The sequence below is a fragment of the Rhinolophus sinicus genome, chromosome 6 (genome assembly GCF_057876585.1).
Source record: "Rhinolophus sinicus isolate RSI-liver-muscle chromosome 6, RSI-T2T, whole genome shotgun sequence".
NCBI classification, from domain to species: Eukaryota; Metazoa; Chordata; class Mammalia; order Chiroptera; family Rhinolophidae; genus Rhinolophus; species Rhinolophus sinicus.
Window position 1 is genome coordinate 50,201,151 of NC_142506.1, and position 27,309 is coordinate 50,228,459.

At 35.9% G+C, this 27,309-nt stretch overlaps 1 protein-coding gene across 2 annotated transcripts in view; it reads left to right on the forward strand.

Annotated features, from left to right (window-relative positions):
* The window catches only part of FMN2 (formin 2), a 317,737-nt gene that overhangs the window by 105,548 nt on the left and 184,880 nt on the right, over positions 1–27,309 (forward strand). For both annotated transcript variants that reach the window (XM_019746843.3, XM_074316783.2), the window contains 2 exons: positions 1,772–3,258; positions 4,872–5,016. In XM_019746843.3, coding sequence (XP_019602402.3) covers positions 1,772–3,258; positions 4,872–5,016 — 1,632 coding nt within the window. The remainder of the gene's footprint in view (positions 1–1,771; positions 3,259–4,871; positions 5,017–27,309) is intronic.

The window sequence follows — 27,309 nt, forward strand, 5'->3', positions numbered from 1 at the left end:
CAGGGAAATAAAATACCGTGTGTAAGGGCTGTGTCTCTGGTTACAAGTTCTCCTCACCTCCCAACAAGCATATAATTAATCTCCAGCAAGTTAAATATTGTAATTAAAAGATAGACTTTCCAAGGAAGAAGTAACAGGAGCTAAGGTTAAGACTATTAAATTTATACCTTTTCCAGCCCCCTGGAAAAAAAACCAAAAAACTAAATCTGAAGATTTTTAACAAATATACCCATAGCAACAAAAATGCTTCATTTACAGTAAATACCCATTTCTTGTCTATCTATCTGCAGTTTTTCCACTGCAAAGGGTTAGGTACAGTGTTTCCCCGAAAATAACACCTACCCTGAAAATAAGCCCCAGTTAAGACTGTCGGCCAGACAGACGCATTTAGCATTTTATTATGATATTCCAGAAGAAAATGACATGACTGTATTTGAATAAATGTAAATTATTGTACATGAAAAAATAAGACGTCCCCTGAAAATATACCTTAATGCGTCTTTTGGAGCAAAAATTAGTGTAAGACCAAGTCGTATTTTCGGGGAACTATGGTATAAGACCTGGTCTTATTTTGGGGGAAACGTGGTATTTGTTTTGGATTTATTAAGAGTAAAGAAAAAGTGTATTTTTTATTTTGAGAAGACTTTTCTTGGATCTAGAGTTTAACCTTCAGCAAACAGGATCAGCACTTAGTTTTATACTTAATATAATATTTATATTACCTCTTAATTATTCTTCCACAGTATATAAAGGGCTGGTCTGGAGTATCAGCTTTAGGTGGCTCCTATGTGGAGAAGATAATAGATGTGTGTGTGCCTGTAGGTTTTGGCTCTTTATAGTGGCTGCTATTGGGATCGTCTTTGAAAAGACCTGAGACTCTCTGGAGAAATGGTTCTCAGCATGAGAACTCTCTCCCACTCTCTTTACCTTTCATTCCAGCCTTGAGTGAGCAAATCCGTCTTGTCTGACGTTGTAGGTTCACACAGCGGAAGTTAGCCCTCCTTTCTTTTCTACCTTCTACTATTCCTTTTTCCCTCCTCTTTCTTTGTCCATTTCTTCTTCTTCTATTTGCTTTTTACTCATCTGTTATTCATATTTAATTTACCCATAGGGCTTTCCCCCGTTTTCTCCGCAAAGTATTCTTTTTTTTCATTAAACGATTGTGTATACGTGTATACCTTGGGAGAGGAGGACACTCTTTAGATATGAGGATGACTCCTACTTTGAGCTACCAGACATTTTTATAAATCATGGAAAACCGTAAGATACACTTTCTAAAATGCCTTGGGTAAAATATAAAAATTACAGTCAACATGATACAAGTGGTCTGACATGTGTAGGAGATACACACTCATGCCCATATGGAGGTCAAAAATATTTCACATAATCGTATTGGAGACTCTTTCAGCAATTACCTTGAAAACTTAGGATTTAAAATGTCTTTAGGGAACATTGTAATAGCAAATGTTACTAGGCAGGAAAGAGAAAAGCCTATTGTGGAGGATATCCTGAGTGAGAAAATACTCAGGATTTTCTTCCCTTTTAGTGGTCTACTTGTCTTCAATGATATCATTTAAAGATTAGACAAACAAAGGCCTTAGGATTTTATGGTAACATTTGTCAACCACTTGGAAATCTGAGGGTAAAGAGATCTTTCTGGAAGCTATTATAATAAACAAAGCTACTTCACTTAATTTTGTAAGTCTTTTTATATTTGGAGTGTTTCTTATGTTTTTTATATTTAACTATGTCTGTCTTTGTTGCCCTGCAGGAAGCTGTAGACATGAAGTCTGAGGGACAGGCGACTGTAATTCAGCAGCTGGAACAGACCATCGAGGATCTGAGGATCAAAATAGCTGAACTAGAGAAGCAGTACCCTGCCATGGACGTGGAGGTGGCCAGCGGCCATCATGGCATTCAGAATGGAGAGGCACCTTCAGAAGATGTCTGTCTTGAAGCTCTCAGGTTACAAGAAAAGGATGTACGGCATCAAAGGATTTTAGAGGCCAAGTCAATCCAGACGTCCCCGGTAGAAGAGGGCAGGACATTGACACTGCCTTCGGTTAATACACTGCCAGAGAGTATGGCTGAAAGTGGAGACTCAGCTGTGCCATCCTCTCCTTCTGGACCTCAGACAAAATTCTGCTCAGAGATTTCTTTGATTGTGTCTCCAAGGCAAATATCAGTACAGCTCGACGCACATCAGTCGATTCAGCCTCCACCACCTCCATCCCTTTTGCGGTCTGATGGTCAAGGACAGGCCAGGTCACAGTCTTCCCATCCTCTTCATACTGAATTTGAAACCAGCCATGAACACTCTGTTTTATCCTCCTTTGAAAACAGCCCTAACATCCCACCCCCACCACCTCTACCTTGCACAGAGCCTTCCAGCTCCAGGCTCGGCCTGGACTTGGTGGCTCCCTCACCTCCCCCTCTCCCTGGCATCACAGGGCCTGCTCTGCTCAGTACAGCAATCCCCCCACCTCCTTCTATGCCTGGTACAGAAATGCTCCCACCCCCTCCCCCACCATTACCTGGTGAGGGAATACCTCCTCCCCCCCCTCTTCCTGGAGTGGAAATACCTCCACCTCCTCCTCCTCTTCCTGGAGTGGGAATACCTCCTCCCCCCCCTCTTCCCGGAGTGGGAATACCTCCTCCCCCCCCTCTTCCCGGTATGGGAATAGGAGTGGGAATACCTCCTCCCCCCCCTCTTCCTGGAGTGGAAATACCTCCTGCCCCACCTCTGCCTGGAGTCGGAATACCACCTCCTCCTCCTCTGCCTGGAGTGGAAATACCTCCTCCTCCGCCTCCTCCCCCTCCCCCTCCCCCTCCTCTTCCCGGAGTGGGAATACCTCCTGCTCCCCCTCTTCCTGGAGTGGGAATACCTCCTCCTCCTCCCCTTCCTGGAGTTGGGATCCCCCCACCTCCTCCTCTTCCTGGAGTTGGGATCCCCCCACCTCCTCCTTTGCCAGGTATGGGTATTCCACCTGCTCCAGCTCCTCCTCCCTGTCCTGGAACAGGCATCACCTCACCCCCACCACCTGCTCTGCTTCCTGGATCTGGCCCTCCACTCCCCCCACAAGTTGGGAGTAGCACTTTACCAACACCACAAGGGTGTGGATTTCTTCCCCCTCCATTGCCAACTGGCTGGTTTGGATTAGGGATGAACCAGGACAAAGGGAGTAGGAAGCAGCCAATAGAGCCTTGTCGGCCAATGAAGCCTCTGTACTGGACGCGAATTCAACTACACAGTAAAAGGTAACATGAACGGGAGCTCATCTTTGCAGTTTGCCAATACGAGGGAAGCGTCTTCCTTTAAAACTCTTGGGGAAACTATCATTGAGTGCATTTTTAAGTACTGCTGTAAAATTTGTCTGTAGATGTTTCAATCAATGTTTAGCAAAACAATGTGTTATTTGAAAGTTTAGATTTTTCTCCAGGAATATCAAAAGGATAAAACAAATGACATATGTATCAATGTATAAGATGTACAGATATCTGGCTATATAGTTATTGAGTAATCTTTTAAAGAAAGAGGGATATATTTTTCTTAGCATACATGCCCTATTGCCTATTGCAGAACCTTACTTTGACAAATAGCTTATAAATGTAAATCAGATTCTTAGACAATCCGACTCTTGATGATGCTATTTGCATCCATTTGAAGGCACAGCCTTGTTTTACTATTGTATTTTGTTTACAGCAGTCTTTCTCATCAGAAATGAGCTACACAAAAATATACATATCCACACCCTCTGTGGGAAACAATTTAGCTTTGAGAATTCCATGACACTTTCATAGAAGATGGGTGACACAATGTGAAGTCATAAAATCATAGTTGGCACTGATTTTTATAAAAGAACACTCCCCGCCAGGTACGCTGGTGGCATATTGCTTATCCATGCATAGTATGTAGCCTGTGTTCCCTGATTTCTGGGACAGTGCTATAATGCTTGGCTGCGGAACGTGCCGATGGGAGAAAAACCATGCACTTTAAACTTCACTGGCCTTCCTTGTTCTAACTTTTCATGATTCCTTGAATTTCATTTGTGTGATGTGGCATGTACTTAGAAAACGGATATTTACCAGGCTCATTCTTATTTTTTATATTATTCTTTTTTCTCTTCACTGAATCACATTAGGGGGAAATTATATATTTTGACAACTTTTAGCTTTGTAGCTCTTTCTCTCTATAGTTGCCATGTCACTTATATATGCTAATGCCTCATTTTAAACCATGCCCCATACTAATTTTAACCAGATATAGTATATGAAGTTTTTTATTTGTTTTGTTGTTGTTTTTCCGTTTTCAAATGGATCTACCCTTTTTTAGGTGGTATTACATGATTACTATAGTTATTGAGAACTCAGATAACAATGCGAGAGTGATGAAAAGAGGTAGGGAGATGGAGGACGCTGCTTTGGATCATAAAGTGATTTCTTTTTTAACCCATGAATAATCTACAAACTTGATGAGTCAAGTTGAGATTGCGAGCTATCAAACATTTCCTGCCTTTATTGCCCATTCTGAGAGGGTTTTTATACACTGACTCGATAACTGAGAATTCCTGGAAATGACTATTTTTAGGCAAACGTTTCATGGTATATTGATGCTATCTTAACTTTCTCATCAAGTAGATAAAACAAATGGTGGTCGTCATGTAAAAGTTTTCTTTCCCCTTTTCCCTTCCTTCCCCCCTGTCGCCTCTTTTATTCTTTCTGGCAATGAATGCTTCCTTCCTTCCTGACTTCTCATCCTTGCTTTCTCTTCTGCTTTTCTTTTCTTCCCTTCTTCCTTTATGTTTATGCTAGCCATGGTATGTGTAGTTTGGCTTTATGGCTCGTTCAATTGGTGTTTCGCTTAACTTTAGAGACTCCAGTGCTTCACTTATTTGGGAAAAAATTGAAGAGCCCTCCATAGATTGTCATGAATTTGAGGAACTATTTTCTAAAACTGCTGTGAAGGAGAGGAAGAAACCTATTTCTGACACCATCACAAAGACCAAAGCTAAACAAGTGAGTACTTAATGTGTTTTCTAAAGTTGGACAGTGTTTATGGCATAAATGTGAATTTTCATGAGAAAAAACAAACAAAAAACTTTGAAATCGTTTTCTGGTCTGTGTAACTTCCACAGTCCTTAAGCAGCATTGGAGGTTACAATTTGAGAACCCGTGGTTAAGTGAGACTGTCCCAAATGGAACAACAAATAATCATTACCAAGTAATAACGTCCTGACTATTTTATTTGTAGCCTTATGAGCCATGTTTCCACAATGTCAGCAATTACTTGTTTCCAGAATTAGTTGTCTAGAAATACACTGTCACTTGATGGAAATCTGTCTAAGAAGCACTGTCATGGATGGAAGAAAGAAAACTTGGCAAAGAAAACCAGGAAGTCCAGTAATTAGTAACTGATAATATGCTTGGTGTTCCATGGTATTATAACCGAAGCAGACACTCCGTAGAACTCAGCGAGACAATCACACTGTACTTGACATATGAAAGATCCTGGGTCCAGTTCCAGCCTCTCCATTGTGTTGGATTTTTGATCCTGTGACACCTGAGTCATAAAAAAGAAAGAACAGTACCTTTGGAGAAAAACATTCCCAAGCAGCATTTTTCAGCTCATCCACTTGATCATGAACAGATGCTGTGGTAAATTTCTCGAGTGTCATTCAGGGAAGTCTAATAAAACCCTACAATAATGAGCCCCAGAGAGAAGATGTTACTATTGGTGCCCATCCTTTTACCTGAACTGGCGAGTGGCTACATTTCTTAACTTTTGCAGGGTCGGCGGAAAAGTACCTGGAGCCAGAGAATGGCAAGCAACTCAGTCTTTTAGGGTCAGGGAAAGAGAAAGACAAGAGGCGCTGTTTTCCTGGACCAGTCTCTCTAATGAGTGGTACCTGATAGGGTGATTCATTAAATTTTTGCCTCTGACTTGGATCTTGTAGCTAGAGTTGTACGACCCAGAGTTGTTCCCATTGATAATTATTTCAGAGCAGACAAAGCTCACCAGATGGACACTGTCAAATCCAGCCAGGAAGGGATGGATCTGAATGGGACAGCTAGACCCCTGGAACCTGTAGCTAAGTGGGTGGGCTCGCTCACCCCAGGCATTTCTATTAATCTGATAGTGTTACAAATCCAAACATGATGCAGTGGACTTCTTCTGAACCATTTATTGCATTACAGCTAATTGCTGGTGACCTTAGGTCAGTGACAATGGTAGTTAGATAGCACCTGGCACATTGTAAGCACGCAATAAATATTTGTTGAACAAATATACCAGCTGACTGAGGGAGGAGGACTTTATACATATCAGTGACTATGCCTAGTCATAATTAAAAAACAGAAATGATTCATCTCCTAATAATCAGTTTGGCCAAGGTGGCAGTATCAATGGGAATGAAGGTAAATAGAAAAAAACACATTTTCTATTTACCTGCAGAGGTAAATATTTAAAAACTCTTTTCCATGGTATATTTGCACATAGCACCCTTAGGCTGATTCATTATATCTTTTCTCATGGATTGTATCCGAGATGGAAAAGCTGTCTGGGGAAAGAATATTGGGTGGAGAGTACAGACATTGAGGAGAGTGAGGCAACCAGGATTGTCACTTGATGCATGGACACATGTGGCACAGGATGTCTCTTGTGCAGGGACAAAATATTCAGAAAAGCAAACCATGCCCTTGGCACCTCCCATCACCACTTTCTTCTGTGAAGTGAACACAGATAATGAAGATGCCTCGTATGTTGCTTGAGACTCTAGGATTGCATGATTTATTTGACATAGTATTACGTTTTTAGCTTCCTGAAATAAGATTTATGTCTAACTCATCAAAATTTCAAATTCAACTAGTTGGCATGAGATGGCCTCTTTGCGTGTGAACAGTGCAGTATTAAATACCAGCTACACACAATCCTCTCTGTCATGAAGACATTTCATAAACTGTGGATCAGAAACTTTGCCAGTGTCTGAATTTGCAATTTTTGGTAGTGATGCTGCTGATTACCTTCAGCTTCAAAGAGGGTTCACGGAACAGTCTCCACCATGACTCCTCATAAGCTTGTTCAGCATCTTCTTGGCTTGGGTGTTGCTACTGAGCTCTGCATCTCAGGTCTGTTTTTGGAGGGCTATTTTTTCCTGTATGTTGAAGAGAGCAAAATCTGCTGCAAAGTGATAGATGGCTGAAGAAATCTAGTTTTATTTAACTTCGTTGTATTTGGAAGAAAAATCTATTCATTCCATCTACTTTGAGATATTTAAAATTTTGTTTAAGGAAAATGTATTTTCAGGACACATGCAAATCATTCCCCTTTTTATGGGAAATGCATACTGATTGTATGTGCAGACATTTTGGTACCTCATGATTCATTTCTAGTGAAATTAATAGCCTTCAATGCTGTGGCATATGTTTATGGTGGTATTTTAAGCAATTCTTATATACAATGGAAGCTAGAAGTTCTGTTTTTCTTTAAATATCTAAAAATAGCCAAATAATTTTTCTGTGATCTGTCTTCTTCTTGAAAGTAATACTGTGGTCAAATGCACTGGTATTTAATGAGGTGCCTGTGCTGTTTTTACTCTTTCGGAAAAGACATTTTTCACTGTGGTAATAGAAGATTCCTAGCTGCGCACATTGCTGTTTGGCATAAAGAGAAAGAGGAATATGCTGTGGACACCTAGACTAGTACTGTTGAAAAATACCTTGTATTTCTAAATATTTTTTCCTCCAAGGAACCTATCGCAAAGCGTTTTGTTTTTTCCCCATAGAATATATATGTAAGTTCCGTGATGACTCCTCAGTTTATCCTTTTCTTACTTTGAGTTAAAATTAGCTGAGAAGGTTTATGGGAGTTTATCAGAGTATAATTTGACATAGTTCTGCTTAACCAAATGAGTGTGACACATCTATCAGAATTAAATGTTAACCCGCTAACTTAACCCAAGGACAACACCATCTCTTACAGAAGCAAGAGGAAAAGAGAAAAACCCGTCTCCTATGAGGTCCACGTTCAAATATTGACATACATACAAACTTGCCCATTTTTCAGGCATGCTCTAGAGATAGTAAACATTTAGTCCAATCTCTTCTGTATTGCCAGGGTAATTCAGCAATTATTAACACTGATTAATAAAAAGCGCCTGTCACTCAGGATCTTTTGTGTTCAAATAAGACTAAGGTTAACCCCAGCAGCAGCAACAGCAGCAGCAATACTATTAATAATAGTGGTAATTATGATGACGACAATAGTAACTACGGAAACCACAAGGCATATTGTGCTTTATCATGTGCCACTCATTCTAAAAAAGTGCTCTACGTACATTAACTGATTTAATCCGCATAATCCTATGAGGTACACACCATGATCCCTAGTGTGTGGTACAGAAAACTGAGGTGTAGAGGGATTAAATAATGTTCACAGACCAGTAAGGGGCAGAGCTGGGGTTGAAACTCCAGCCATTTGGCTCCAGAGTCTGTGCATTTAATGATTAAGTCATAGGTATGGATGTGAAATATTTTATAGGAGTGTCAGTATAGTATTTTATTTATATGGAGACTAGAATAGACATATTTTTGTACTTTTTAATTTTTAGTATGTATTTATTTTACTTTATTCATTTTAAGTATAGTTGTCATGAAATATATAGTATTTTCAGATGTCCTGTGTGGTGATTTGACATTTATATACCTTATGTGACCAACCACATGAAATCTAGTAATCACCTGTCACCATGCAAAGTTATCACACACTTATTGTCTATACACCTCTTCACCTTTTTCAGCCATCCCCCCCCCCCCTTCACTCTGGGGCCATCAATTTGGTCTCTGTTTCTGTGAGTCTATTTATTTTTTGTTCATTTGTTCTGTTCTTTAGATTCCACATAGAAGTGAAGTCATGTGGTAGTTTTCTTTCTCTGTCTGACTTATCTCATTTAGCGTAATACCCTCTAAGTCCATGGCAAGTTTCACTTTATTGATGAATAATGTTCCATTATATACATATATACCACATCTTCTTTATCCATTCATCTATGGATAGACACCAAGGTTGCTTCCATATCTTGGGTATTGTAAATAATGCCACAATGAGCATATGGGTGCATATATCTTTTTGAATTAGAGGTTTTGTTTTCTTTGGATAAATACTGAGAAGTGAAATTGCTGGGTCACATGGCAGTTCTAGTTTTAGTTTTGAGGAATCTCCGTAGTGTTTTTCACAGTGGCTGCACCAATTTACACGCCTACCAACAGTGCAGGAGTGTTCCCTTTTCTCCACATCCTTGCCAACACTTGTTATTTGCTGACTTTTTGATGATAGCTATTTTAACAGGTGTGAGTGAGGTTGAATATAATTGTGGTTTTGATTTGCATTTCATGATGATTAGTGACATTTAGCATCTTTTCATATGTCTGTTAGGTGTCTATATGTCTTTAGATAAATCTTTTTTTGTATTTTCTGCTCATTTGAATGGATTTTTTATTTTTTTTTTGTTATTGAGTTGTATGAATTCCTTCTATGTTTTTTATATTAACTCCTTATCGAATATATCATCTGCAAATATATTGTCCCATTCAGTAGGTTGTGGTTTTGTTTTGTTGATGGTTTCCTTTGTTGTGCAGAAGCATTTTAGTTTGTGTAGTCCCATGAATTTATTTTTGCTTTTGTTTCCCTTGCTCGAGGATGCATATCCAAAAAGATATTACTAAGACTGATGGCAAAAGTTTATTCTGTTTTCTTTTGGGAGTTGTATGGTTTCAGGTCTTGAATCAATTTTGAGGTTTTTTTATACAGTGTTTCCCCAAAAATAAGACCTAGCTGGACAATCAGCTATAATTGTCTTTTGGAGCAAAAATTAATATAAGACTTGGTATTATATTATATTATATTATATTATATTATATTATATTATATTATATTATATTATATTATTATAGACCCAGATTTATGTTATAGTAAACTAAGACCAGGTCTTATATTAATTTTTGCTCTAAAAGACACATTAGAGCTGATTGTCCAGCTAGGACTTATTTTCAGGGAAACATGGTATATGGTGTAAGAGTGGTCCAGTTTCAGTGTTTGGCATGTATCTGTCCTTTGTTCCCAACAACACTTGCTGAAGAGAATGTAATTTCTCCATTGTACATAATTGCCTGCTTTGTTGTAGATTGACCATATATGTAAGGGTTTATTTTGGGCTCTCTATTGTGTTCTGTTGTTCTATTTGTATGCTTTTGTGCCATATCATACTGTTTTGATTATTATAGTATTATGCTATAGTTTGAAATCCAGGAATGTGATACCTCCAACTTTGTATCATAAGATGGCTTTGGCTACTAAGTGTCTTTTGTGATTCAATAAAAATTTTAGGATTATTTATTTTTGGTCTTAGAAAAATCCACCAGCTCTTATTGATTTTTCTTGTTTGTCTTACTCTTTATTTTGTTTATTTCTGTTCTGTTATTATATCCATCCTTTTACTTTGTATTTTATTTTTTTCTGTTCAGCTAGACTTCAGGCAATTTTCAATGATGGTTGTTCTGTAGATCAATTGTAATTTTGATGTGGTTGTCAGAGGAGGCAAACACAGCATTTACCTACTCTGCTATCTTGACTGGTTATCCTAAAGTAATTATTGATAGGTGTATATCATTATATTAATTGTTTTGGGGTTGTTTCATTAGTTCTGTCCTCTTTTCTTCTTCTCTTAATTTATTTCCTTTTGGTTTGCTGGTTTAATTTAGCATTTTGTTTGGCTCCCATTCTGTTTATTTTGGTGTGTTTTTTATGTTTTTATGATTTGTGGTTACCATGAGGGTTCATATATATCCATCTATTTATATAGTAGCCTAATTTAAGCTGGTAGTGTTTAAATTCAAACACATTGTAAAAATACTACATTTTCACTTTCTCCTCTACACTGTGTTTGATGCTATATTTTATGTTTTTGTTTTGTTTTGTTTTGTGTATCTTCTGCTATTGTAGCTGTAGTTATTTTTCTTCTTTTGTTTTTTAACCTTTATATTAGGTTTTTAAGTGGCTGATTCACTGTGTTAATTTTGTATTTGCCTTTAACTGTGAGATTTTTGTCTCTCCTGGATATTATTATTTCTGGTTATGGCCTTTTTGTTTCTGTATAGGAAAGGCCCTTTAACATTTCTTGTAAAGCTGATTTAGTGGTGATGAACTCCTTCAGTTTTTGCTTGTCTGGGAAACTATCTATCCTTCAATTCTGAATGACGACTTTGTTGGATGTACTGTTCTAGGTTGTAGGTTCCTTTCTTCAGTATTTTAAATATTTCCTGCCACTCCCTTCTGGTCTGTGAAGTTGCCGCTGAGAAATCAGCTGTTTGCCTACTTGTGTTTCCTTGTATGTGGTTTGTTGTTTCCCTCTTGCTGTCATCAAGATTGTCTCTTTATCCTTAACTTTTGCCATTTTAGTTTAAATGTGTCTCGGTGGGGGCCTCTTTGGATTCATCGTGTTTAGAACTCTCTGTGCTTTCATATCTCAATGTGTGTTTCCTTCCCCTGGATGTTTTCAGGTATTATTTCTTCAAATATACTTTCTGCTTTTTTTGTCTCTCTCTTCTCCTTCTGGGATCCCAATAATGAGAATATTATTCCTCTTGTTGCTGTCCCATAGGTCCCTTATACTAACCTTTTAAATTATTTTTTTTCGTTTTGCTCTTCTGATTTATGATTGCCAGTATTTTTTTTTTTTTTTCATGGTTACTAATCTGTTCTGTATTAACCAGTCTGGTGTTGATTCTTTCTAGTGTATTTTTCATTTCAGTTATTGTATTTATTTCTGATTGGTTTTATGTTTATGATTATATTTTCTAACTTTGTTTTGAAGTGCTCTTTGTGTTCCTCTCTTCTACGCTGATGGTTTTTCAGCATCCTTATGATTTTGTCTTTGAATTCTTTATCAGGCAAATTACTTATCTCCATTTCATTAGAGTTGTTTTTCTGTTTTGCTTTTTTTTTTTTCGTTGTTCTCATTTGGAGCATAGTCTTCTTTTTTTTCATTTGAGGCATATTTTGTCTCCTCATTTTATTTGGCTTTTTATGTTTGCTGCTATGAACTAAATGAAATAGCTATCTCTCTTGATCTTGAAAAAGTGCCCTGTGTAGACTGAGCTTGGAGCTTTGGCAGGCTGTTTGGAGCGAGGAGGGGCATGACTGGTACCTGTGGTGCCGCCTTGCTAGAAGGGGCTGGTGCGGGGCCGGGTAGCCTGTTGTGCATGTGTATGGTCGCTCCCAGTTGTTCCAGCTGTCCAGAAAATCAATCCTTCTTAAAAAGAATTTGAATTTGTATTGATTTACATATATGCTCAATATTTAAATAACTATAGTTATACGTATGAAATTGTATGTGGAGATACTTTTAAGGTTTTTTTTTCCATATTCTTATAGATTTTGACAAGTACATAAACTATGATGCCACCAAACATGACATTTTCCCAGTTAAATAAAACCTTATCTGAGTGACGTGTGCTTTAGACACATGAGCTTCTGTGAGCAATAAAAATGAGGGCCATTTGCTTGCATGACTTATAAATAGTGGTTGGAGGCATACAGCCACTGTGGTTAAACCTCACCAAATATCAAGTAATGATACTTTTGATTCAGCCCTGAGAGAAAAAGAAACCGTCTTTTGAAATATGCCTTAAGTACATACTGTCTAGTCATGCTTAAAAGGTCTGTATAGAAACCTGTTATCCACAGTGTAAATTTGCACACAGAAGTTAACAAGGTAGAATAAGAAGAAAGTATGTTGCTTTTTAAATACACAACCGGCATTTGTATAACTAATTAGTGCAACATAAATGAATCTCTTCATGAGTTGTTTCTCCTCTGTTTATCATAATAAATGCTTTACCCACAGAATGGGGGAGAAAAATGATTCATGTTAGTTAAATATTTATTGGGCTTCAGCCCCTGAAAGTATGATTAGAAAAATAGATATTTAAATCTGCTACTTATTATATGGTGAGGTTATAAAAGGAATTCTTAGAATTCCCATTTCGTACAGATGTAATTGTTACGGAGTTAAGACATTGGAATCCTGTTAAATTTTTCTATTGTGCTTGCTTAACTTAACCTCTAAAAAGGCTCTTTTTGTCTGTTATGTGAAAATTCCTAATAATGGGAAAAGAAGCATTCATTATTCAAATGTTCCTATAGGGGAGTGTATAATGTGATGCCTCTAAGTATTTATGCATAAAATAGTAATTGCCATTAAAAGGATTCTTCCTACTGTGTGGGGGCATTGGGAAAATGTATGTGCTATGCATCAAATATTGTTTGCTGCTGTAATACTGATTGGTCTGAAAGGAAAAGGGTATTTTACTTGTGAATCTACTCTACCTTTACTTATGGCAAATATTTATTTTATAATTAAAAATGTTTCATCATAATCAATAGATATATCAGTGTTGCTGGGGATATATCCTGAATTATAAGTAGTAGAAGTCTAGTTTTTTTGTACTGGTATTACTTTTACCTGCTGTACCTGGCAAGGGTGAGTTTTTGTTGATTTGGACAGTTATATTTGTCTTTTAGACTGAAGACTAAGTAATGTCTGAAACACCAAATATCTTATAATAAGACAATTTAGATTTGTTTTGTGCATACATAATAAACATTTGGTACTTTGTAACTTTTAATATAACATCTGTTTTTAATAGAATACTTGTATATTCCTATTGCAAGCCTTAAAAATGTATTTACATAGAAAACCACATCAGAATACAAAGCTATAATTAGACAAACACAGGTTTTGTAGAATCTGGATTTATTTTAGATATTAAAAGATTTATTATTTTTTGAAGATGCTTTTCCTATAACTATTTGTAGAACATACCCAATCAATTCAAATAATGAAACAATAATAGCCTCTATGTTTAAATTTTCTTTCAGCCAAAAAATTGTTTTTATACTTCTAAGTAAATGGCTAAAAAAACCCAACCCTAATTGTTTAATAAAAAGGACATATAATTAGGTTAATGATCCTTGACCTTGCTAGATTATATTAAGAAAATTATATTTGATTAATGGCACATTGCAATTGCACAAAAATTAGTCATAATGTTGAAGGTTAATTCTTTTGAACTTCATATTTATGTGGTGATATTAAGATTATGTTGGGCTGCATATATAAGAAAGGGGGATTGATTTTTAATGTTTCTGATGTTCTGTTTATCAAGATCCATAGGCATTTGAAGAAAGGGTTGTTTGGGAAGTTCACTTAAGATTTATTACCTTATTGTGATTATCTATGAAAATTAAAACTCATCCTTGCAAAAATAAGGAATGGTTTTTGGTCATTTATAGAATCTAAACTCTATTTGGATCAGAGGGTGGGAGAATGTTTCCTCAATACTGCGAATATGGAGTGGACTAGCTGCTCCAGAGAACCCTGGGAAACTAAGGAGAAGGGAGGGAGCACCAATTACTTTCAGGGTTACACTCCTCTCTGGATCTGATGGGAGCAGGGTTTATCCATTTCAGCAGAGAGTACAGCAGGGGAAAAGGAAGAAGAAGGAAGAGCAGGAGGAGGGCAAAGAGGAAGAGGAAGAGGAAGAAGAAGCAGCTGTACCAGGTTGAGCACAGAGGTTCTCTAAAGGGCTAATTTATTACAGAACACCCTACGAGAGGCAGTGTTAATGGATTCTGTCACAGTCAGTGCTGTGGGTCATCACGAGTTGAATAGAGCATGTTGGCTGGACTTCGGTGAGGCTGTGTGGAGGAGACGAGACTTAGACTTGGCCTTGAAGGATTTATTTTGTTCAGATATATAGAGAGGATTAAGTGAGGAATTTTGCAAATAACACCATGAGCCAAGATCCGCTTGTATCTTATTTAAAACCATACGAGTAGTTAATCAGTCAGTATTGGAGCAGGCTTCTCCAGCATGCAGGCAGCTCCTATCTGAGAGTTTCAGGAATCTGACTGTAGACTGTCGATATTCATTTCCCTGAGCTGAATATTTCCCCTTCTCATTCTCCTAGCAAAAGTTTTCAGTTTTGTCGTACCAGACATAAGGGCAATAATTGAATTTAGATAAATGAGACTTGAGGTTGATTTTTATAACCTGGGACTATATAGTGACATGTTCGTTTCTTTACCATGGACAGCAACAGGATTTTTGACTCTTCCCCAAGCAAAGGCGAATTTTATTCCTTATTGGACTTATATGGATATAATTATGGTAGCTCCTACTTTTCACTTATGCGAAATGATGCTGGTGACACTAGTCTGATTGGTCACATTGTACCTCACTGTGACCTAAATTGAAAAAAAATGGTTCCAATTATTTGAGGACACATATTTAACCTTTAGAAGAAAAATTGATGTTCTTATTTATGTCCCTAGTTTTCTGTTTAATTTAAAATGTTTTAAATTTAAACTGAAGTATAAATTTGTTTCTTTTTCAAAGCCATGTTCATAATGGAAGTTTTCTCATATTTCTGCTGATTTTTTTGTTAAATGTTAAAATGTGAATTTTTAAAATTACTAAATTTGTAACTTGAAATTCTCTCTGAAGTATTAGTTGAAAAGTTGATTGGAGGTGGGCCTTCTAGATTGGAGGTGGAGGCAGCTTGGCTTCCCAGCAAAACTACAATTTAACTGGTGAAAGTTATAAAAATTACTTTATCTAAAGTCTCTGGAAATTTTCCTAAAGGCATACAGGAAATGGAGAAACACTTACTCAGGAAAAACTACTAAAACTCTCAAAGAACAGTGTGGCCTTTGAGCCAGGTCCCGCTCCATTACCAACACCCCAACTCTGTGTTACGGTAGCTTTGCCCCATGCATGTGCGGCCAAGAAGTCAGGGAGCTGTCTCCCTGCAGCTCTGTCTATGGCTATGGTTTTATTTTAGAAGAGGTAGACTGCTGGCATTTTTAGTTTCCCCAATGCCTGTTGCATAATCTCTATTCCATAGAGAACCAAGGAAAGAGACATCTGAGAAGAGCCCTCCAGGGATCAGTCAACTCTGGAAGCCAGGAAGACTGTGTACATTGCACATTGAACCAACTCAGGAGCAAGCAGAGCAAGACATGGGGCATGATGAAAGCATTCCCCAAACCTCATATAGACTCATCAAAAATAAGTGGAAGTTTAAGGCACGAGAGTCTTAAACATACTTTTGTCCACACATTGACTAAACAATAATCTACTTTGACCCAGGGGCAACTCCTAAGCCAGGCTTAAAAATAATATCAGTCATTCCTGGCAGTGTGGAAGCTGTGCGTGCCAAGGCTGCACCCTCTTGGGAGCAAGTAGAGAAAATCCATGTTACTAGTTCTTGACTGTGGGAAAAAATTCTGTAAACTCCCTCAAAGGCATGCCCCCCACCTCACACACAAAATGACTAAGGATAAAGTTTTAGTGGCTAAGGGAGTGAAGCAAAGTATTTGACCAATAAAGGGCTCATGTCCACCCAGAGGTGACTCCTGAGTAGTGAAACGAAGAGATAAAAGCGTGGTGAAAGAATGTGTGCAGGAACATCAGATTGCACACTGCAGCAGTAATTGACTTCACTGAACTAGTCTAGCTGTCACTAAACAAATAAGCAAACAAGAAAAAACAAGCTCTGAGGTCGGGAAGGGGAAATTGTATCCAGAGTTGCTACAGTATATTTTCTGAAATATCCAGTTTTCAGCAACCATAAATAAGAGACATAAAAGAAACAAAAATGTGTGACTCATGTACAGGAAAGCAAACACAAAGATTATTCTAAGGGTCTCAGATGTACTTACTGACATATACTTAGATATCTAAATATCGCCAAAGAATTAAAGAAAACTATTTCTAAGAAACAAAGGAAGTTCTGATGACAACCTGTCATCAAATCGAGACGATCAATAAAAAGAAAAATTATTTAAAAATTCTGGAGTTGAAAATTACAGAACCAAAATGAAAAAGAAATCACTAGGTGTTTTCTTGTTTGTTTGTTTGTTTTTTGACAATTGATTTGTGGTGGCAGAAAAAAGAATCAGCAAAGTTGAAGATATTGAATCAATACAGACTGTATAATAGAGAGAAAAAAATTTAAAAAGTCAGAAATTCAGAAATATATGACATACCATCAAGTGACCAATATGCATGCAATGTGAGTATCAGAAGATAAGGAGAGACAAAAAGGTACAGAAATATATTTAAAGGTATAATGGCTGAAAATTCCCCAGATTTGATGAAAACCATTAATATGCTCATCTAAATTCAATGAATGTCAAGTAGATAAACAGAAGAGATCCACACCTGGTTACATCTTAGTCAAAATGTTGAAAGCCAACGATAAAGATGAAAAACTTTGAAAGCAGTAAAAGAAAAACAACTCATCAGATCTAAGGAAACTACAGTAACATTAATAGCAGACTTAGAATTAACAGAGACTAGAAGGCATATTCAAATGTTGACAGCGAAAGCGACCAACCGAACATCTCATATGTAGCAAAACAACTTTTCATAAATGAAAATAAAAGACATTCTCAGATAAACAAAAACAGAGAAAATTTGTTGCTAAGAGACATGGCTTCGAGAAATACTAAAGGAAGCTCTTCAGGCTGAAAGTAAATGATATTAGACAGTAATGTGAAATCACATAAACACAAAAAAGAGTACTGATAAACAATTTTATCTACACAAAAGATAATATACCTTCTTTATTCTTTTGACCAACTTTGAAAACAATTACGTAAAACAATGTATACAGTATGCAGCCTATTATATACAGCAATGCAATATATTTGAGAATGACAGAACAAAGGAGACTGGTAGAAACAGCTGTATTAGAGTAAGGGAATTATACAGTATGGTATTTCAGATCTGTAGGAGGAAATGAGAACAAGAAAGGGTAAATAAGAAGGTTAATATAACAAACTATATAAATATATATTTTTCTCCTCTGTCAACTTTTTTGAAAGATGTAAGGTTATATAATTTAATAATTATAACAGTTTGTACCATATATAAATGGCATGCACATAGTATGTATAACAGTAATAGCACAAAAAGGTGGGAAATCAGTGGATCTATAGAGGATTAAGGTTTCTATATTTCTGGAAATAAGTCAGTATAAATCCAAAGTAGATTTGGACAAATTAAGGTATGTTGTAAGCCATAGAACAACTACAAAGAAAACTCAAATATGAAATAAAATAAAAAGGAATTAAATATCCACTTAATTCATTTAACATCCATTCAGTACAAAAGGAGACAATAAAGAAGGAATAGGGCAACAAAACAGACATGACATATACTGAAAACAAAATGAAAAATAGCAGATGTAAATTCAACCATCTCAAAAACAACACTAAATATAAATGGATTAAATTTTTTTCAATAAATGAATTTCAGTAAATTAATTCAAAAGGCAAACATTGTCAAATTGGATTAAATAATCTAAGTATATATTGTCTTACAAGAGATGTACTTTAGACTCAAAGATATAAATAGGTTGAAAGTAAAAAGATAGAACACCTTAAACAACCATAAAATAGCTGGAGGAGCTATATAGACATCAGACAAACTAGACTTAAAAAGTATTACTAACGAGAAATATACCATAATAATAAGAGAGTCAATCTAGCAAGTAGATATAACAATTATAAACATATATTCACCTAACAAGTATCCCAAAGCTCATGAAGGAAAAACTGACAGAATTAAAGGGAGAAATCAATAATATTTGGACACTTCAATGCCAATTTTCAAAAATGGATAGAACAGTTAATCAGAAGATCAGCAAGGAAATAGAAGACTTGAACAACAGTGTAAACAACCTCGATCCAATAGGCATCCAAGAAACACTGCACCCAACAGCAGCAGAATATGCATAGTTCTCAAGCATGCATAGAATATTCTCTAGGATGGACCATATGCTAGGGCACAAAACAAGCCTTAATAAATTTGAGGAGATGGAGACCTTAATGAATTTAAATCTTTTGAAAAACCTAGTATGTTTTCTGATCATAATGGAGTTAAATTAAAAATCAATAACAAAGAAATGTGGGGACTTTGCAGGTATGTATACATTAAATAGCACATTCCTAAATAACAGTAGCTCACAGTAAAAAATCTCAAGAAAAATTACAAAATACTTTGAAATGCATTAAATGAAATCAACATTCTTCACCTTATGGTATACAATTAAATCAGTGCTCAGAAATTTATAGCTGTCAATACCTATATTAAAAATGTTTTTACATTAGAAATCAATAATCTCCCACCATAACAACTAAAAAAGAAGAGCAAACTAAACCCAACGCAAGTAGAAAGAAGGAAGTAGTAAATTCTAGAGTGGACATAAATGAAATAGAGTGTAGAAAAGCAAGAGAAAAATCAATGAAACCAAACGTTGGTTCTCTGAAAAGATTAGCAAACTGACAAACCTTTAGACAGACCATGAAAACAAAAGGAAGATTTAAATTACTAAAATCAGGAGTGGAAGAAGGGACATCATTACTGACCTTATAGAAATGAAAAAGGATAAAGGGAATACTATGAACAACTGTATGGAAACACATGGGATGACTTAGATGAAATGGACAGATGCTTAGAAAAACTGACTCAAAAGAGATAGAATGCATAGAAGTAAACAAACATAGGTATTAAACTTATGGACCTTGGGTTCAAAGAGCATTTTATGAATTTGACTCCAAAGGCAAGGGAAGTAAAAGCTAAAATAAACGAATGGGACTATATGAAACTTAAAAGCTTCTGCACAGCAAAAGAAACCACCGGCAAAATAAAGAGGCAACCAACTGAATGGGAGAAGATTTTTGCAAACAGTGCCTCCGATAAGGGGCTAGTATCCAGAATACACAAGGAACTCATGCAACTCAACAGCAAAAAAACAAACAACCCAATTGAAAAATGGGCAGAGGACTTGAAGAGACATTTCTCCAAAGAGGACATACAAATGGCAAATAGACATATGAAAAAATGATCAACATCACTAATCATCAGAGAAATGCAAATCAAAACCACAATGAGATATCACCTCACCCCAGTCAGAATGGCGATCATCAACAAGACAAATAGTAACAAATGTTGGAGAGGCTGTGGAGAAAAAGGAACCTTCATACACTGTTGGTGGGAATGCAGACTGGTGCAGCCATTATGGAAGGCAGTGTGGAGGTTCCTCAAAAAATTACGAATAGAATTGCCATATGACCCAGCAATCCCTCTCCTGGGTATCTACGCAAAAAATCTGAAAACATTTAGAGATAAAGACACGTGTGCTCCAATGTTCATTGAAGCTTTGTTTACGGTGGCCAAGACATGGAAACAACCAAAATGTCCTTCGATAGATGAATGGATGAAGAAGTTGTGGTATATATACACAATGGAATACTATTCGGCGGTAAGAAAAGATGATATAGGAACATTTGTGACAACATGGATGGATCTTGAGAGTATAATGCTAAGCGAAATAAGTCAGACAGAAAAAGCAGAGAACCATATTATTTCACTGATATGTGGTATATAAACCAAAAACAGTAAAAGATCAAGACAAACAAATGAGAAACAAAAACTCATAGACACAGACAATAGTTTAGTGGTTACCAGAGGGTAAGGGGGGAGGGAGGTGGGAGATGAGGGTAAGGGGGATCAAATATCTGGTGATGGAAGGAGAACTGACTCTGGGTGGTGAATACACAATGGGATTTATAGATGATGTAATACAGAAATGTACATCTGAAATCTATGTAATTTTACTAACAATTGTCACACCAATAAATTAAAAAAAAGAAAAAAACAGATACAGAGATAGAATGAAGCTGATGTAGAACGATATTGAATGACAACTATAATTATATATATATATAAAACAGTGTATATATATAACTGCATATATATATATACATAACAGTATATATATATATATACAAATAACAATTATATATATATATATATATATATATATATATATATATATATATATATTCGCAGGATGTAAAGTACAACATAGGAAGTATAGTCAATGGTATTGTAATAGCTATATACCATGTCAGAGGGGTAGTAGACTGTGGGAGGGTTATCACTTTATGAGGGTTTTGTATACCTGAAACTAATATAAAAATAAAATTTTAAAAAGAAGAGATAGAAAATCTAAATAGGTTTATAAAAAGTAAAGAGACTTCATTAGTAAGAATTCTAACCAACCAACCAACCAAACAAACAAACAAAAAAACTACCCACAATGAAAAGCACAGTCCCAGATGCTTCACTGGAGAATTCTACCAAACATTCAGAGAAGAATTACCACTGATCATTCACAGACTTTTCAAAATATATCCATCTCATTCTATGAGGCTATCTTGCTGTCAAAACCTGACAAATTCATCACTAGAAAAGAAAGCTACAGAGTAATATGCTTTATGAATATAGACACAAATCCTCACCAAATACTATCAAAGTGAACCCAGCAGCATGTACAAAGGATTATACACCATGGACAGTAGGAATGTAATGTTTTACATGTGAAAAGCCATAATGTAATACACAAATAAAGGACAAAGCCATATGAATATCTCAATAGATGGAGAAGGAGCATTTGACAAAATCCCACACCCTTTCCTGATATAAACACCCAACAAGCTGGGACTAGAAGGGAACTTCCCCAACCTGATAGAGAGCATCTGTGAAAAACCTACAGCTCACGTCCAAAACGAAAGGCTTTTCCCGTAAGGTCAGGAAAAAGACAAGGATGCCTTTTCTCACCACTTCTGTTTAACAATGTGCTGGAGGTTCTAGTCGGGGCAATTATGCAGGAAAGAATAAATAAAGGGCATCTAGATTAGAAGGGAGGAAGTAAAACTCTCTTTGCAGATGACATGATCTTGTATATGTAGTAAAATTCTAGACACTAGAATTAACATTGTGAAAATGTAACTAGGAAAACAATTCACTTTACAGTAGCATCAGAAAAGCAAAATACTTGGGTAGAAATGTAACAAAAGAAGTGCAGGACTTACCACTGAACTCTAGAAGAAGTTGAAGGAAGTTAAGGAAGATCTAAATAAAGCGAACAACATGCCACACTCATAGATCAGAAGACTTAATATTAAGGTGTCAATACTGACCAAATTGTCATATAGATTCAATAGTGATGTCTAGCAACATCCTAACTGCTTATTTTTTCCCCAGAACTGATCTTGAAAATTCACATGAAAATACAACGGGCCCAGAATCATCAAAATAATCATGAGAAAGAATAAAGTTGGAGGATTCACACATCCAGATTTCAAAGTTATTACAAAGATACAGTAATAAGCTAATGTGGTACTGACATATGGATAGACATATTGGTCAATGGAATAGAATGAATAGTTTGAAATAAATCCAAACATTTATGGTGTATTGATTTTTGACAATGGTGCCCAGACGTTTTAAGGGCAAAAGAAATGTCTTTTCAACAAATGATGCTGAGACAACTGGATATCCAAATGCAAAAAAAAAAAAAAAAATTGTACCTCTACATCATACCATGAACAAAAGTTAACATGGTACGGATGATAGACTTAAATCTAAGAGCTAAAATGATAAAATCCCTCAGAAAACATGAGTAAACCTTCATAATCGTGGGTTAAGCAGTGGTTTCTTAGATATGACTCCAAAAGCACATATGATGAAAGAAAAGAAAAACAAATAAGCTGGATGTCATGAAGATAAACAATATTTGCATTGCAAACAATGTTACCAAGAAAAAAAGACCCACACAATGGGAGACGATATATAGAAATCATATACCTGATTAGGGGTTAATATTCTGAATATGTAATGAACTCTTAAACTCAATGACAACAAAGCAGCCTGATTGGAAAATGGGCAAAGGACATAAATAGACATTTCTCCAAAGGAGATATACCACTGGCCAACAAGTACCTGAAACATCACTCACATTAGGGAAATGAAAATCAAAACCACAGTGTAACATCGTTTCACATGTTCACCTATCATCAAAAAGAAAGATACTGATAAGTGTGATGAGGGTGTGGAGAAATAGGAGGTAGGCACTGCTGGTGGGAATGAAAACATGGTGCAGGCATTTGGGTTTTCCTTGGAATTCGAAGTCTTCATCTACTTATTCGTGTCTTTACCAGTAAAAACTATTTTTTCTTAAGATAACGCCAATATTTTTTCTGCTAGTTCTAGTCACCCATAGAATAATCATGATGTCAGGCTATAATTTTCTGGATAAATATTTTTTCAAGCTTAAAAACTTTTAAGATAAACTGTTTCCCACCCTAAAAATACATAGTCAAAAGTGGAAGCTATTTTTAACTTACAGAACAATATAGTTTTATAGGAAAGGGTCCATTAACCTCTGAAGGAGAAATTTATATCTTTTCTCTTTGCTTTTGATGAAGAGACTAAAAATATATGGACTGTGATTTTTCTCTTTAGGAGCTGAGCCCTGGGAATAGAATTAAAACCCCTTTAGAAAACCCACTGGATTTTGAGTGCTCTAAGAGTGACCAGAATCCTCCAGAGAGATTTGCAGTGTTTATGAAGCTTATGTCTGCTATTGGTTTAACTTTGACTATGAACTGGTTTGTTGCCTATTTCAGTGAAAGCTTCAAGGAATTTTTTTTTTCTCAAGTCCTCCGATATGAAAGAGGATTGAAAACAAAATCTAAGGATCTCTGTGTTTTTAACATATGTGTTGAACAGACGTGTGGCAAAGCACATTTGTATTAATTATTGAACCTAAATTTAAGTGCACAAATTAAAATTGGTCCCTACTGGCACCCTTCAGCTCCCTCACTCTCTCTTCCCTTTCTCTCTCATATGTATCATTTCATGTTCTCTTGGGAATTGATCTCTCTCACCCTTTACATGCATGTAGAGAATGACCACCAAACACTTGATTTTTTGACATAATTAATGATGTCTCCATAGAAGAAGCAGGATATGATTTGCTGCTAATTTTATAGTACCATTGTACTATTTATATGTTTAGCCTCAATCAAAAAGAAAAAAAGACATGTTTAGTGGTTGTACTGAATTGTTTTATTTGAGGTTGTGTCAGGATTAAAAATTAATGAAATACCTTTCTTTTCATAATTGACAAATGCTAACTAGAGTAGGAAAAGTGACTTAAAAATATCAAAGTTTACAAGACATTTTCAGAAACGTGATTATAAACCTTGCGACCTGAAACTTAATTGGGAAAGAAAATGAGAGTAGTATAAATGAACTTGAAATGAGAGCAGAAACAAAAATGAGAAAGAGCTGAGGTCAGCTCAGGCTTTCCAGAGTATTCAGGCATATTTTTTTTCCTCATTTTTTTCCCATATAGCCATAAAAATCATTGTGCTCTGAGATGAATGTTAGGCAAGACTTTTCTTTAATTGATCCATATGGCAGTCTTTATGTATAGTTTTGTATATTTCTCCACATGGATTCTTACATTATTAAAAATTTTCATAAAACATGAACAGGTCATTTTTTATAGTTTCTTAGCTCTGAGTATAATAGAAAATAACTTTTTTTTAAAGTACTTTTCTATGTTATATTGGTGGTGTTTTTACTTGTGGTCCCTTTTACTAAGGTTTTGTATACTTTAATCAATTACTGATATAAGTAAAGTTTTCATAAGTAGGATGGAATTTCTCCTGCTTTTTTCTAGTTCCAAAAAAATGAAACTAGCATGTTCTTCAAGCACTGCTAGAAGCTAGAATTTGAGTTGAGATCCTTTCGAAGCTGTGTGCTTTTTAAATTATCAGCCTTTCTTTAATGGCCTAGGTTGGCACTGAGTTGCATAAAAATTGGCTTTGAGCTAGTCTCCATCCTTTGAACTGGCAAGGAAAGAAAGACAAAGTAACATTTTTTGTTTGAAAGTTAGGTTGCAATGCTCCCCTGGTGATGCCAGACAGACTTGGCTATTTTTTTGTAAGTAAAAACTTTTGTATTACAGTAATGCCAGCTTCCTTTTGAATATTGTTACACAGGAAGCAGGTAGATAGAGAGGACACATTCCAAAAACAATAAAAACTCTCATGAGGCTGTCTTTTTGCATTCCATATTAAGTCTTTTAAAAAATAAAACAACACAAAGCAGCCAAATATAAGACCCAAACAAATTTCTCCTTTTAAAAAGATTAGAAATATCCCCTACCCACCCTTTTCTACCATGTATGGAAAAAGCTTGGTTTTATTTCAAAGTCCAATCATCATAAAATGCACATAACTTATTCAGCAATAAAACACAATGAAATCTTAAAAAAAATAAAATGCATATAAAAATAATTAAATGGCAGGGTGGTTTCAGTTTATTCTGAGTGTTTTGGTGATACCAAACCAAAATAAAACAAAACCCCAAAACAGGAAGGGAACAGGTATTAGTGTAAAACATACAGTTTAAAAAAAGCAAATTATTACCCATCAGGCATGCACAGCATCCATTAAAAAATAAGAAAAGCAAAATATGCCATTGGCTAAGTTAGAATAGTATCTATAACTAGGAGAAAAAACACAGCTTGTGAATAGGGATGTGAAAGCACAGAAGTCTGAGACCTTGAACTGTTTAGTCCAGAGTGATGTCTGAGCAGCTTGCAGTGGTTTCACTGATGACATGGAATAATAAGTAGGTTTTGAACTGATTTGATAGTTTGCTTTTCAAACTAAAGACGTAGTTTATTGAGAGATTCTCTACCTTAGTAGAGTGAAGGACTGTGTGAGGTGATCCCCTTTGGCGTTATGTTATTCAACAAATGTCTTTAAGGACCAGAAATAGTGGTTAGGAATAAGTCCTCTTGTCAAATTTATCAAGTCTTTATTATCCCTCTGAGTTTCTGCCTTTAAGAAAGATTCTTCTGTTCTTCAGAACATTTCTAGGTGCTTCTTGAACTTATTCATTCTCATTGCTTGGTTTTCTTATTGGTGACATGTTCCATATGTTTTCTTCACTTTTTCAGGAAATATTATTACCTATATTCTGTATTTACCGCGTATCCTAACATTCACGTTACTGAGTCGCTTCCATTTGCTCATTCTTTTACCTACTTTGGAATCATGCAACACTATGGGATTAAAAGTCCACTTTAAAAATCTTGTTCATGTATTTATAAACTTTTTTTTTAGTCAAGCCATGTAAGCTTCTAATGTTTCTAAGAGGAATGAGCACAGCTCTCTTAACTGTGTTTAAAAGTTTCACATTGTTCAACCATCTGTACTCTTCTCTATGTTCCATGTGAGATACAGTTAGCATTTCAAGTATTGCAACCAATGTTGCATGCAAAATTATAGAAAGGATGGTTAACACATGACTCATACCAAACAGTAATTTGTTGTTTGTTTTAGTTTGCCCTCTTTTTTTCCAACTAAATCCAGCTAAATAAATCATGTTTGCCATTCTTGAGGTTACTAATATGGCTTCACAGATTTCACTGTCTTGTTTTGATAACCATACCATTCCTTGTTCATAATAGTCTACTATACATTTTTCTTTTCACTGGGCCACCCAGGACTATATTGAATATGTCATTGTCATCACTCTCTTCCTTACTCATCTTACTGTGGTCTTGCTGTTTTGCTCACATATTTATTTTATCTTTTTTTGTGTTTACTTACACCAATATCATATTTTTAACATGTAATCATTGTGAATTTTCAGGGGATTACTATTGCCCATGCTTCTTTTATTCATTCAGTTTTTGCAGGCACTTAATAAACTCAAGTTACTAGAAAACTATTGAATGTGGGTCTATCTTCTTTTTCAGTTTCCTTCTCAAAGCATGTGAAACCATCTCTCTTGCTAAGATTATTTTATTGATTTGTTTAAAAGCGACACAGAAATCATTTGATGGAATTAATATATCTTATCTTGATGAAGACCCATACTAAGCTTCACAGAAAAAGCTAACAGTCAAAAAATTGTTACTGATCCTGAAAAACTCAATGAATTAATCTTAGAGTGAATAGGACCAAGACCCTTACTAATTAAGACTAAAACCATACTATTACCTTCCTCCTCCTTCTGCATTTTCATATAAAGCAGCAGAAGCAGGGGGCAGATATTTTCAAACATGGAACATGGATCTCTTCCCCATCTTGACAAAGTGGGTCATTCCAATGATCGGAAATGGGTTCCTCACAACTATTGTTTACCTACTGGTGACGATCTGTATGTTTCATAGTTTCTTTAAAGTCTGGGGCTTATGTGAGTTAGCTTTTTAGATGAATGAAAGAGATGTGGGTAGAGATAGAATTGCTACAGTGCATGAATTCATTTTTTTCCTTGATCCTTTCAAATGATAAGGTATTTTATTTAATTGATAGCT